The sequence below is a fragment of the Giraffa tippelskirchi genome, chromosome 11 (assembly GCF_054371585.1).
Source record: "Giraffa tippelskirchi isolate mGirTip1 chromosome 11, T2T-mGirTip1v1.2.pri, whole genome shotgun sequence".
Classification (NCBI taxonomy): Eukaryota; Metazoa; Chordata; class Mammalia; order Artiodactyla; family Giraffidae; genus Giraffa; species Giraffa tippelskirchi.
In genome coordinates, this window is record NC_137285.1 from 28,102,106 (window position 1) to 28,116,257 (window position 14,152).

The following is a 14,152-nucleotide window of genomic DNA, read 5'->3' on the forward strand; positions in this document are numbered from 1 at the left end:
TTGGTGGAACTTTCTGTTACAGTGAATTGATTCTTCATTGTTCTTCTGTGATGATGTTTGTAAACATCATTAGGATTTTTCTGTCAATCACACTGAAGATTGTTTATCAACATTCTCAGGAATATTCCCTTTGTTATGTTGCCTTTTCTTGACTAGACAGTTATGTCAATCTTGAGTTTTATGATCCATATCTGCCTTTTAATCTTTGCAGATTACTCAAAGACTGTCCTGGTTTTGTGTTTACACCTCGATCAAGGGAAGAACTTCCACCAAACTTTCCTAGTGACATTCCTGGGATCTGTCATTTTCTGGAAGCGTATCAGCAAGGAACAACTTCAAAGCTATGGTTCCAGAAAAAAGATGTTGAGGAAGCCAATGCTAATTTTTTAGGCAAAGCATCAGGAATAGATTAACCAAACACACACCTGATTGTTAGCCTTTGGGGTTCGACTCCTTGGAACGTGAGTGGACCCTCTAAGAGCACACTGGCATGGTGGTGAGCTGAGGACCAGTATTAACATTTCAGGAGCCAAGTCACCATCTTCTTTTCCTTCCACTTAACATGACAAAAATGTATTCATTTCAGTATTCAATTTTTCAGTGAAAAACAAAGAAACCTCAAAAAGTGACTTTGAGGGGATATTTCTGTTATATAAGAATCACTTATTACCTGTACTCAAAACTCAGCACCTTGTACATAAATCAGGTAATGTAGTGACCTGTACCACCTGGTGAGCTGTCTGCGTATCCTGCCCTGGCCAAATACCCTGGTTATCAAAGTGCTTGTGGTAGTGTTGGTTGCCTTAAAAACGCTTTTTGAATAGAAACGATAGTCTTTATACCATAAGCTCTTTGAACCTTTCAACCGTACATTTTGTTATGTTTCCTCATTTAACAGTTAGCATATATAATAAGATAGATTGAGTTTTTTTTCCCTGTTGCACTTTTTTCTTTTTCCTTTTCTTAAAGAAAATAAGCCATTATGGGTTAGATGCAATATAAATCTAAAGTAGTTCTCCTGTAAATATCAAGATGATTTTATAAAAATATTCTGTACAACATAATATGTCATAAAAATAAGTATTTCTTTTTTTGACATTTTTAGAAGTCTATACATGGCAAAGGCTATTTTAATTCATAAATGCGATTTCATTTCTATTAATTCATTTTTGTGTCATCTTCAGGGTAAAAGAGGGTTATGGCCTATATTAAAATGCAATAATATCATTATGATTTACTTTAACTGAAGCAACATGGAGTAAAGGCAACGTTCAGGGAGCGAGCCGTAAAGTCAGACGTGAAGTACTGACACAGGAGAAATTTGGACCTGTTTCAGCAGACACCTCCATTGCCAGGCTGAGCCATAGAAAGTTGAATTAGGAAAATCTAAGTTCAGAAGTTGGAAATAAGACTTGTTCTTTTTGCTGATAGCTTATTTCTAAGTATTTGTGTTGAGCACTTTGGTGTGTATATGTGTCCTCAGAATCAAACCTTTGTCTTAAGTACACATCTGTGAATATTTTATTCTAGTGAAATAACTCAATGATATTTTTAAAGGGAATGTTAATGTTGATGAAGAAAATGATGCTGTGATTTCATTCTGGAACTTTCAAAACATTTTTCTGGAATATAAACTTTTATTTTTAGTGATGTTAGTCTAAGACCTCTGCTGGACTAAATAAGATACAGAGTTTGGTTGGAGATAAGATCTGATTTTTAAATGACTACAGCTTCAAAGCTAGAGAAAGAGGAGCATAAAAGTGTTTAAGTCATTATTAGCAGAGCTATAGATAGAGCAAACTCTTATTTGTGGATCTGAGAAGTAATTCAGCTTAAAAGTTATCTCCATTGGTCCCCAGGCTAGTCCATGGTGACCTCAGGAATACCAATAATTTCTGATAGGTCTCTTAGCATCCTTGTGTATTATTATATATATTACAATAATTATTATTTACTCAATAATGATCCTGTGTCTTGAAGCACTGATGTGGCTCATTAAATGCCAATCCTATTATTGGGGACTACCACAGGACTTGGGAAAATATAGTTATAATCTTATAAGCATATGAAGTTAATAAAAGTATTTAAAAGTAAAATCAAGACTTAAATATATTTTTCTTTCTGGAACTGAGCCCTTATTTCAAGGAAAATATTAGAAATTAAGGGAAATTAAAAGGCATAAAATGTGTTATTTATCACCTGTTTAAGCAGACCCAAATTTGCTAATAATTTATGTTCCAAAAGTTGTAAATTAATTGGAATTCAAAAAATATTCTCTCTCTGTGTGTATAAACACATGTACACACACAGAGCTAGTGAAGGAAAATACAAACAATCTTGTTCAGTCGCTAAGTCGTGTCCAACTCTTTACAGCCCCATGGACTGCAACATGCCATGCTCCTCTGTCCTCCACTGTCTCCTGGAATTTGCTCAAATTTATGTTCATTGAGTCAGTGATGCTCTCCAATCATCTCATCCTCTGCTGCCCTCTTCTCCTTTTGCTTTCAGTCTTCCCCAGCATTAGGGTCTTTTCCAGTGAGTTGGCTTATCGCATCAGGTGGCCAAAGTATTGGAGCTTCAGCTTCAGCATCATAGCTTTGAACATTCTTTGGCATTGCCTTTCTTTGGGATTGGAATGAGAACTGACCTTTTCCAGTCCTGTGGCTACTGCTGAGTTTTCCAAATTTACTGACATATTGAGTGCAGCACTTTCACAGCATCATCTTTTAGGATTTGAAATCGTTCAGCTGGAATTCCATCACCTCCACTAGCTTTGTTTGTACTATTACTTCCTAAGTCCCACTTGACCTCACACTCCAGGATGTCTGACTCTAGGTGAGTGACCACACCATCATGGTTATCTGAGTCATTAAGATCTTTTTTTTTTTTTGTATAGTTTTTCTGTGTATTCCTGCCACCTCTTCTTAACCTCTTATGCTTCTGTTAGGTCCTTACTGTTTCTGTCTTTTATTGTGCCCATCCTTGCATGAAATGTTCCCTTGATATCTCCAATTTTATTGAAGAGATCTCTAGTCTTTCCTATTCTCTTATTTTCCTCTATTTATTTCTGTTTTTCATTTAAATAGGCCTTCTTATCTCTCCTTGCTATTCTCTGAAACTCTGCTTTCAGTTGGGTATATCTTTCCCTTTCTCCCTTGCTATTGGCTTCTCTTCCTTCCTCAGCTATTTTTGTAAAGAATCCTCAGGCAACCACTTTGTCTTCTTGCATTTCCTTTTCTTTGGGATAATTTTGGTCACTGCCTCCTCTACAGTGTTATGAACTTCCATCCACAGTTCTTTAGGCACTCTGTCTACCAGGTTTAATCTCTTGAATCTATTCATCACCTCCACTGTATCATCATAAAGGATTTGATTTAGGTCATACCTGAATGGCCTAGTAGTTTTCCCTGCTTTCTTCAGTTTAAGACTGAATTTTGCAATATGGAGCTCATGATCTGAGCCACAATCAGCCCCAGGTCTTGCTTGTCTTTGCTGAATGTATAGAGCTTCTCCTTCTTTGGCTGCAAAGAATATACTCAATCTGATTTCGGTATTGACCATCTGGTGATGTCCAGGTGTAGAGCTGTCTCTTGTGTTGTTGGACGAGGGTATTTGCTATGACCAGCATGTTCTGTTGACCAGGCTCTGTTGGAAACAATCTGAGGGAAATGTAAGCAATCTGAATGAAAGCTACATTGGAATTCCTTGTACTATTCCTGCAATCTTTCCATAAGTTTGATATTTTGTCCAAAGAAAAAGTTACTAAAAAGTGTTTTCTCAAAAATATTCAATCACGTGTTATAGATTACCTAGCCCAGTGTGCAAAGGCTCCTTAACTGTGGGATGCTACGTAGCCAGATGGACAGACAACATTTCTGTGATGGAATGCACTCAAAATCTGCAACTTGGATGCTAAAACCTTGGAGGAATCCCTTTCTCATCTCTGCCTTATCCATTCTAGAGTATGTGCTTGTCAGAGACACATTCAGGTCTGGATCACTGAAGGTGCCCAGGGACAGAGCCTGAGGGTGAGTTCACAAGAAAAGTGAGGGACCAAGACAGAGGCTTGAGACTGGCGTGGAGTTGAGAATGGAGAAAAGAGGGGACACAGAGGGTCTCTGACAGGGTTGAGGGCTGAATCTTACCACCAAGTCAACTGTTCTATAATACAATTTGAGTCCCCAGATGCCTGTTCCTCCTGATAATTCCAGGAGCTGTTCTTCTGTTCTGTTGTTTCCATGATTTCTTGTCCCATTATTTCATGTCCAGTACACAGAATAAATTCGCTTGTCACATATAGTTCTCAAGTGAGCATAGAGTTCCCTTGGAGTCTCCCAGAGATATCTACAAAGTGAAATACATAGAGTTCAAAGATCTGTTCGCATTTTTCCTTCTCTTTCTACTTCCATCTGAACTTCATAAGAAAACACAAAGTTTTTGAACCTAGCACTGAAGAAACTCATTTCATGTATTTGTTCATCTTTTACTGAATGGCTACTATGTGCCAGAAACATATAATACTGTTTTTGGATTTCTAAGTAAGGCCTCTTTTATCAAGAAAGAAAATTGGAAGGTGAACATAAGAAAAATAATCACAAAATGCCGTGGAACCTGAAGGAGGAGACTCAGTACCTGCAGAAGGGTCTTGGTCTTCAAGGAAGTAGCTCATCAGGCCCAGAGGAAGAACTGCCAGGCAAGTGCACGTGTGCACACGGACACAGAGGCTTGGGGAGCAGGGTGCACTCTGCATCCTCAGGTGCCTGGAATGAGCTGGTAGGGGGGTGAGGAGAAAAAGCACTGAAAGACCATTTGTCAGAGTGACTATGATTGTTAATCATCGTTATTATTAATTATTATTCATTTCCTTGGAGCCCTTTGTTCAAAATGGCTTAAAAAGAAAAGAAAGAAGCAAAACAAGCAGACCATTGGCTTCTGCCTCCCTCCCCAACAGTTTTCAAACCACTTCAAGCACAAAAGAAAGGAACGTGATGATGAGATGTGAGTCTGTGCAAGCATCCCAGGAGCAGCGTGGATGAGGATGGAATTTACCTGCATGAGTGACTAAATGAGCATCCATCTGTATCTCAGAAGAAAATGATGCAGGAGCACAAGTATGGACACAAAGCTAGGATGCCTGGCCTGGAAATTTCATGTCACTCTCACTTGTCCTTCACAGCCTTTGGTGGGAAAGAAGGAATGGTTGCTCCAGTAGTTTTTCTTTGTTTTTTATACTACTAACTTTTTCTCCAAATTACCCGTCCATGACATGGCCAGACCCTTTGGGACAGCTATGGTGAGGTGAGGAGCAGTTGCGGACACAGAGCAGGCTGCTGGGCAAGGTAAGGGGTAATGAAGGGAGGAGTGACTGGGGGGCACGCACGCCCCCATGCCCACCCCTGAGAGCACGAGAGCAAAGCCCGAATGCTGTCTAGGCTGTGTAATGCTGGAAAGACATGCTCACGTCTCTGCTAAAGTGACAGGTAACCGTCCCAAAGAGAATGGGTTAGTGGATTATCCTGGCTGTAAGTGTGTGGGTTTTACCTGGATAAGTCGTTGTTCCTCAGAGGAAAGGACTCATGGGTATTTGTCAGGGTGGCGTCATAGGGCACTGCCCTTCCCTGAACCATGAAACAAGGAGCTTATCTGCACCTGATTGTGGGCCTGTGTGCATTTTCCTTGGGGACAGTTAGGTAAAGGAGGGTTCTCAGGGTAAAGGATGACAGATGTGGCTCACGTGAAGGGGGAGGGCGGAGGGTGGGGGAAGTCCGGCCAGAGGCCTGGCAAAGCCTGTCAAGAAGGACTTATCATCTCCTGCAGAATCAAACCTGCAGAGACTGCCACAGAGATGCTAGAGAAGTGCAATCCCCTGGGTCTAAACACAGGCTAAAAGCAGGGACAGCTTGCTTTCTTCAGCAGACTTTATAGTATCATAGTGTACAGTCTCTGTTGGAATTCGGCTCCAACCCTGGGAAAAGTCTGTGTTCTCTCCTGAGAAGGGGGAGGATCCTTCCCAGGGTGAGAGGCGGGGAGCTTCTGGAAGTGATTAGCCCTTTGCAGTCCGGTTGCCTTCGGTTTCCTTCTGCTCTTTGCGTGTTTGATTCCAGATTGTAGGCGAAGTGTGGCTCCCTTTAAATGCTTCTTTTATGGTGTTGGTGATGTGCACTCTTGCAACATTCTGCACTTTAGTGCCACCTATATTTCTCCTGAAGCAGCTTTGCCCTTGACCTGTCACACGTGCATCTGTTTTGACCAGCTCACACAATCCACACACTTTTACCTCTAAAACTATTAATATTCTTCCTGCATTCAGTGCCTGCAAAAAAAAAAAAATAGGTTTCATAAATGCATAGGTTCCAAATTTAAAAAAAAACTAAGCAAAAGAAAAAAAATGATTTCCTAAAAGCCAGGCTTCTTTTATTATCAACGCAAATTCTTTTTCATCATAATAAATTTAGTGTCAGGAACATAGGATGGAAACTGGGATGACATTTAAATTGCAGATCTAGGACTTAATCTCAGAAATTTTGGTAGAAGATTTGCGATAAAGGTCTGCTGTCTTTCAGTTTTTTCAAGTATTTCATGTCAAAATATTAAATTGCAACTAAACCTTACAGATTGGGAAGAAAATCACATGGCAGAAAAGGACTTTGCATAATGCCCAAATCTTAAACTGTCAGCTAAGATGTTTAGTCTGAAATGTTGCCAAACCCATCTGTACTGAAGAAAGAGCAATGAGGTAGTCTTGGGGGAAACTAAAACAAAGTAAAGCAAAGCAAAACAAAGATGCTGTTGTAGAAGTTGGACACTCCAACACATTACATACCCAAGAAGAAGGTAAAGCTGAAGCCTTTTGGGAAGTCACAGAGATGAGGCTCAAGAAATTCTGTGCCTTTGGAAGCACTGGTGGCTGGTGAAGTTGTTCAATCACAGTGAGCTGCTTGCTTCCCCAAATAAATTGTATCTTGGAAAATTGAAGTGGATAAAAATATATTAGTATTTGAGAATGTTCTGTTCCTTCACCTCCTCCCACATGTAAGTTAAAGATGCCCTGCAGAATCCTATGACACAGCTTGATAATCACTAATTTCAAGCAGCGTTCTCCAACCTTTTGGATTCTGCACACCATTAGTATTAATAAAATTTTTAGTAAACTGACAATATATTATGAATCCATAAAAATACATGTTATCATATATGAATTATTAATATTTATGATTAATATAATATGCTGTTCTCAATCTGGTATACTACAGTATAGTAAGAAGCTTATCTTTTAAAAAGCATGAAAATAGAAATTATGGTATTTTCTTCACTTACCCTAACGAATTATCTTTATGTTTTACTCTGAAAACTGTTACAACAGGCTGGTGGGTCTCCACTTTGATTGAGTCACAAATCGCTTTGAGAACTCGACAAAAGATAAAAGATGAGACCACCACCCTCCCAAGCATGTGTGCATGCTCTTATACCCCAAGACTGATGTGAATTTCCAGAGGTTTGGGGATTCCTTGGAATCTACTCCTGGGCCACCCCAGTGGGGTAGCAGAGACCCTCAGACTAAGAACTTATTATCTGGAAGGGAGAAAGCAGCAAGTCCTATTTGGAATGAGAGGAGAATGAAGAACTAGAAGAAGTCTGTGAATTTTGGCTTAGATGTGACCGGTTGATTTTTGAAGCACAAAGGGAATAAGTTCTTTCACTCCTGGTTCTGTGGAACGATTCATTGGGCTTCACCTATGAGCAACTAAAGTTTTCTTTTTAGCAAATATTAAACATGTCTCAATGTATTTTCTCAAGCTTTTGGTAACTGAATTGCTCTAAGTATCTAGCAATTTTTTTCTGGTTTAAGTACTTCTTTTCATTGTTCCTCTCTGTGAAATAGGAGAGCCACTGAGCCTTGAACTGAAAACCTCCTTAATACTAACAACACTTCTTTTATTATTACTTTCACAGTTGTTTTAAATAACACATTTATTTTGAGTTTTACTTTTGGCAGAGTTGCAAAATCTATCAGAAATTTATCCTGTGTCTCAGAAGCTTGTTAAATATTGCTGCCACATAAATATTGTAATAAAAGTGTTAAATAAAAATCTTAAAATGTTAAATGAGTTCTGTTTAAAAAGAAAATTAACTGTCAAATTAAGCAAAAACAACATTTAATTCTCTTGTTTTCTTGTGGGTCTTGCTGTTTCAGACAGAGGAAACCCCCATACTACTAGTATGACCGAAATATATTTCTTTAGGTATGTAAAACTCCCATTTCTGACAAAACTCATACTCAAGTTTTTCAAATCACAAATAAAATCTTTTTTAAAAAAAGAAAAACCTGAAATTTAAGACTAAAACTGTGCTCAGCTTATCCGAGTGCAGTGTAATGGTTAGTAGCACCAGCTCTGTCTGGGTCAGTTTGTCCTGGTCACATGCTGCTAGATGTTTTTCCATCACTCTCTTGCATTTTGTAGACAAATAGGAGGACTGACTGCCTTCGTTCTACATGATCTTTTCAAGGATGTTTGTACAACAAGCACCCTTAGAAAACAGCAATAATGCCTTCCTGCTGAGCAAAAGGCAGGCACAGTTACTACCCATTATAAAACATTTGTGTTCCTAAGCTGGGGGTTTCTGTCCAATAACTCAAACCATTGTATGCAGAGATCACATTTTCTTGTGGAAATGGGGTTGCGGGCAGGAAGCCAGTATAAGACACTGATTCTGTCTGCTGGCATCACTGTGAGCCATGAAGTCTTCTGTCCCTGACCCAGAGAATGCGTGTGTATTCTTCCGGAATTCATGAAACCATGGCAGTTTAACCTGTTAACTCACAAGTAGAGTAAAATCTCACTTTGCAGTCTTAACAGTTTGGCAGTGAGGATGGGAGGCTGATGGAAAACGTGGCTTCCTGGAAGAGGGTAGGTGAGGGTCTTGTGGGCTGATCAACGGGACTTGAAGGGAGAGTCCGTGGGATGTGGTAGCAATGATGGTGACCAAGTTGTATGTTCCACAGAGTGATAAGTGTTTGTCTGTTTTGTCAGCTAGTGAGGAAGGCTTGTGGGGAGTTTCATGTCAAGTACCAGGCAGGTGGTTCAAGTTTAGTTGTCTCAACAGTGACTTAGTTGTTGCACACTCCTTTGGGTGAGAACTTTCTCCCCAATCAGGCTGTCAGCTCAAATCCACATTGTCGCCATAACCAGTACCAAGAACAGTCCTGGACTAGAGCAAGGTTCCAGCCTCTTCAGACCACATTCATGGAGATGGACGTTCACACTCAACACAAAGGAAGACGATCCACATGCCCTGTGAGTGGAAACCAGATGAATCACTGAAACACTGGCTAGTTCGCTTGTGAGGTGCCTGTGCTACGTCGGAAGCATCGTGCCTGTTAGGGAAGAATGCAACTCCTGGGAACTCTTAGGCTTAGCTCTCCTGACAGACTTTCACGCAAACCTCAGATCTCTGCAGAAATGACAGTCAGGGAACAGTGAAATTTTTCAGTATTCCTGGCTGCCATAAGTGAGCTTGGCTCTTTGGGGGAGATTTCCCTGAGAGATCTCATGGAAACCACACAAACTCCCCTGGAAACCACCGAGAAGGCATTGCTGTGGGGTGAACTGTGTCCCCCCAGAATCCATATGTTGAAGTCCTTGGTCCCTATTTGGGAATAGGGTCAGAGCAGGTGTAATTAGTTGTGATGAGGTCACATGGGGCAGATAGACTAGACCCCTAATCCAACATGACTGGTGTTCTTAGAGAAAGGAGAAATCTGGACAGGGAGACACTAGGAGAACCCATATGAGTATGAAAGCAGAGATCGAAGTGATGCTTTTACAAGTCAAACAATACAAATTATTGTCAGAACCACCAGAGGCTAGTAGTTCTCACAGCTGTCAGAAGGAACCAAGCTGCTGACACCTTGGTCTTGGACTTCTCATCTCCTAGGCTGGGAGTCGGTAAATTTCTGCTGTTAAGCACCTGGATACTTGTTTCGGCAGCAGCCCTAGAAAACTCATGTAGGCTTGGACGTGTATTTGAACCTTTTGTGCCCTCAGTTGGGTTATAATGCTGATTAATGTGACTGGAGAGACTGACACCAACAAGTGAAAGAAGTGATACCCACAGCCCTGGAAGACACCCTAGGCCTCACATGTCAGCTGGGAAAAAAATTTAAGGATATTTTCTTGGAAATAGAGCAACACATGCCCCAGATTAAAGTAATCTCCTTAAAAAGAAGTTGCTGCCTTGCAAATGGAGCTCTCATCAGCTGGAGTGAGCAAGCCCCACACCCTAGCTGGAATTCAATGTTGCAAAGGCTGCGGAGCCCACGGTCCCCAGGCTGAGATGAACGGTGTGAACCCAAGGACCCCAACTTCTGCTCCAGGGTGTTGGGCCCCAACATTGGACGTTCACTTCGCTGAGCCATGAACTGCCTCCAAATTAAATGTGAAGGCTCCTCACTTAGCTGGTGGGAGCCACCTCCCACCTGCCCCCACCCTGCATTCCCTGACCTCTCCTACTTAGGCCTCAGCGGCTTTAAGGAGAAAGACAGGGATGAGGTCAAAGTCTCTCTCTGCCCCGGGATGGGATCACAGGTCATGAGCACTCACCTGAATATTGGGTAGGAGGGGTGGGAAGGGAGGAGGGAACTGAAATGTTATGACTTATGTTTACAAGTCACATCCTAGCTCATTCCCTGGTGAGATGGGGCGTGTGAATTACATTAATGGGATTTAGGCTAGGTGGCACTAATGGTAAAGAACTGTCAATGCAGGAGATATGAGAGACACAGGTTCAATCCCTGGGTCGGGAAGATCCCCTGGAGGAGGGCGTGGCAACCCACTCCAGTATTTTTACCTGGAGAATCCCGTGGAGAGAGGAGCCTGACGGGCTACAGCCCACAGGGTCGCAAAGAGTTGGACACAACTGAGTGATTTAGCACACACGCACGCACATAGTGGACAGGGGAAGCAACATGCCCTGTGTTTGGGACCTTTTAGGCTAATCCGCTACTGTTGTTACAGCTCTGAATGTCCACTGGGAAGTGACCTTTCTGTTTTCCTGCTTCCTTGATTCCTGGTGTCTGAGGAGATGCTCCTGACCAAACAAGTGCCTACGACCTGAGGAGCTGAAGTCTTCAGGCTGCAGGACTCTGGTCTGATCATTTTGGTGACTAGAGCCCCTGGCAGAGGGAATCAGCCTTCACCAGAGGTCCCTCTTGAGGTTTAGGCTTGTCACCTCCCTCACAGTGATGGCAACCGCTGCCCCCCCACCCCAACCTGACCATTGTCTAGCCTAATTGGCTGCTCTGAGGCTTTGGTCAAAACCGAATGCCTGACCAAAAGGACTATGCTGGTCTCTCTGGCCTGCTCTTCCATCAGGGGGCAGCTTGACTCAGTCTCAATGATTAACAAGGTGGGAAGCTCCCACAGCCTCACTTGGTAAGTGGAAATGCAGTTGCCTGATCCTGGCAGCACCTCAGCTTTATAGGAAAAGGCAGCAGTTGTAGAGTTGGGGGGCATCATTATTCCCCCCAAAGCTACTGGCTCAGTGGAGCCCTTGGTGCACAGAGACCTCTTAACTCGTCTGTGCCTGGTTCACTGACAGTTTGGGTGGTTCGCTGACAGCTTGGCTGAGCTGAAACCCAGGGTTCTGCTCTATTTTTGCTTATTCTTGGGTTGTTACTAATGTCCTACATCCCTCAAAAACTATACACTCACTGGCTAAAGGCTCCTTTATTTGGGGTCCTGACTGTGGAAATGAATCACAATTGCTGATGCTGTTTGAATCGCTTGTGTAAATGCCTACCCTAAGGACCTGCTCTCCAAGAACACTGACAGGACTCCTGGGGATGAATGAGTCTGGACCACTCAGATTCCCACCATTACCACTTGGATGTGTCATTGTGCTGAACACAACACAGTAGCTGTTGTAGGTCAGGCCCCAACATAGTTCAGATTCAGAGATCCCCTCACCTGCTAGGCTTGGGACTCCTGCCAAAGGTAGACCCACCTGTCTCCTGGTGAGACTGCCTACTGGCTCAGAGCATCACCACTCCCCCAGTCCTGACAGACAGGCCACATCAGACTTTGACACCACCAGTGTTGACACCTTTTTAGGTCATGATGCTGAAGTTCCAAACAGATCAACTCACTGAAGTTCACGTTATTATAGCCCTTGAAAAGAAGCTGTATACTGTTTTCAGGTTTGGGGGATATTTTTAATCTAGCAGTGGTGTACTCTTATTCCAGAAACGACTCAGCAGTGTGCTTATGGTCAAGTTATTCAGCTAACTTTCCATGCTTCCCATCACCCACAGGCACCTAGGACTGCAGACCATGAGAGCGGGCTTCTCAAAAATAGACTAAAATTTCTATTGGCTCCACTCCCATCACCTCTCCTAATTTATACACCTTAATATAGAAGTATGTTACTGACTTCAGTTGGTTGAAGAAAGTAATCACCTCCTCTGGGCTGCTTCCTGGGTATTGAACAGGATGAAAAGATTAACTAAAAGTAGAGCTATCATATGATCTAGCAATCCCACTCCTGCGCATATATCTGGAGAAGACTATACTCCAAAAATATACATGCATCCCAAAGTTCACAGCAGCATGGTTTACAATAGCCAAGACATGGAAGCAACCTAAATGTCCATAGACAAATGAATGGATAAAGATGTGGCACATATATACGAAATATTACTGAGCCACAAAAAAGAATGAAATAATGCCATTTACAGCAACATGGATGAACCTAGGGATTATCATACTAAGTGAAGTAAGTCAGAAACAGAATGACAAATATCATATGATATCACTTATATATGAAATCTAAAATATGACGCAAATGAACTTATCTATGAAACTGACTCACAGACATAGAGAACAGATCTGTGGTTACCAAAGGGGAAAGGGGGTTGGGGAGGGATAAATTAGGAGTTTGGAATTAGCAGATATACACTACTGTATGTAAATAGATAAATAATAAAGACCTACTGTATAGCACAGGGAACTATACTCAATATTCCATAGTAAACTACAAGGGAAAACAATCTGAAAAAGGAATATGTGTGTGTGTGTGTGTGTGTGTATCTGAATCACTGGGCTGTACACACACAATGCTGAAACTAACAAGCATTGTAAATCTACTCTACTTCAATCTGTTAGCAGCCCAGATATTAACAAGAAGACCTAGAAAGTTCAGTTTTAGCTCTAGTTCAGCTGCCTGACCCTTGCCAGAGGGACAGGTTCCAGATCACAGGGATGAAGAGCTTTTGGTGGCACATCTTCTGGTCCACTCCCCACTCAGTGGCTCACCCAGGCCTGAATGGGGAAGAGAACTCATGTCTCTAAGTTTTATTAAAAAAAAAAAAACAAAACCTTGTCTTTCCTGTACCTGAGTTTTCCAGATGAATGGTATGGGCTAAATTAGGAGATAACTTCGAAAAAGCTAAGTCATAGCTATTGAAACAGGTCATAGGTTCACGATGGTAGAAGGGAGCCATGATCCTGGTCCCTAGGGAGGGGCCATCTTGACCACAGATCAGCAGAGGAAGAATATTCTTGGTCTTTGTCCTCCAGAGCTGCCTGGAGCCTTTCTCATGAAGGAACAGGCCCCGTGGGGCTCTCCAAACTGTTTTAAATGCCTTAAATTGTATTGATTCTTGGGCCTGCCATTTCCTGCCAGACAACCCTGACTGTGATCTAATCACTGTTTCCCTTAAACTGACTGATTCCATCAGCACCACAGGGCCTGGTTCCAGCTCCTGAAACTCCTGCACAACTGCCTGTCTTCCCACTCTCTCCTGTAATGGCTCCTCCTCGGCCTTTTCCTGTGCAGAATGGATGCCTTCAGCTGCAGACTCTGGTTTGATCCCTGGGTTGGGAAGATCCCCTGGAGGAGAGAAGGGCAAGCCACTTCAATATTCTTGCCTAGGAAATCCCTCGGACAGAGGAGACTGGTGGGCTACAGTCCATGGGGGCACAAAGAGTTGGACACGACTGAGATGAACTTGAAGCTTAAGCCAAGTTGAAAAGATTTGGGCATAATTTTCAATCAGATTAATCCAAGTGCTATATTTGTAAAATAAACCAACAATCAGGATGGTGTAGAACTAGGGGTAGATTTTGCTGGGAGACAATTCTCTATGGTCCCCTCA

General features: G+C 42.1%; 1 protein-coding gene across 4 annotated transcripts in view; it reads left to right on the forward strand.

Annotated features, from left to right (window-relative positions):
* GUCY1A1 (guanylate cyclase 1 soluble subunit alpha 1) overlaps positions 1-2,096 on the forward strand; it is a 63,387-nt gene extending 61,291 nt beyond the window's left edge. For all 4 annotated transcript variants that reach the window (XM_081544521.1, XM_081544518.1, XM_081544519.1 and 1 more), the window contains one exon: positions 212-2,096. In XM_081544521.1, coding sequence (XP_081400647.1) covers positions 212-413 — 202 coding nt within the window. In that variant the 3' untranslated portion in view covers positions 414-2,096. The remainder of the gene's footprint in view (positions 1-211) is intronic.
* Positions 2,097-14,152: the final 12,056 nt, after the last annotated feature.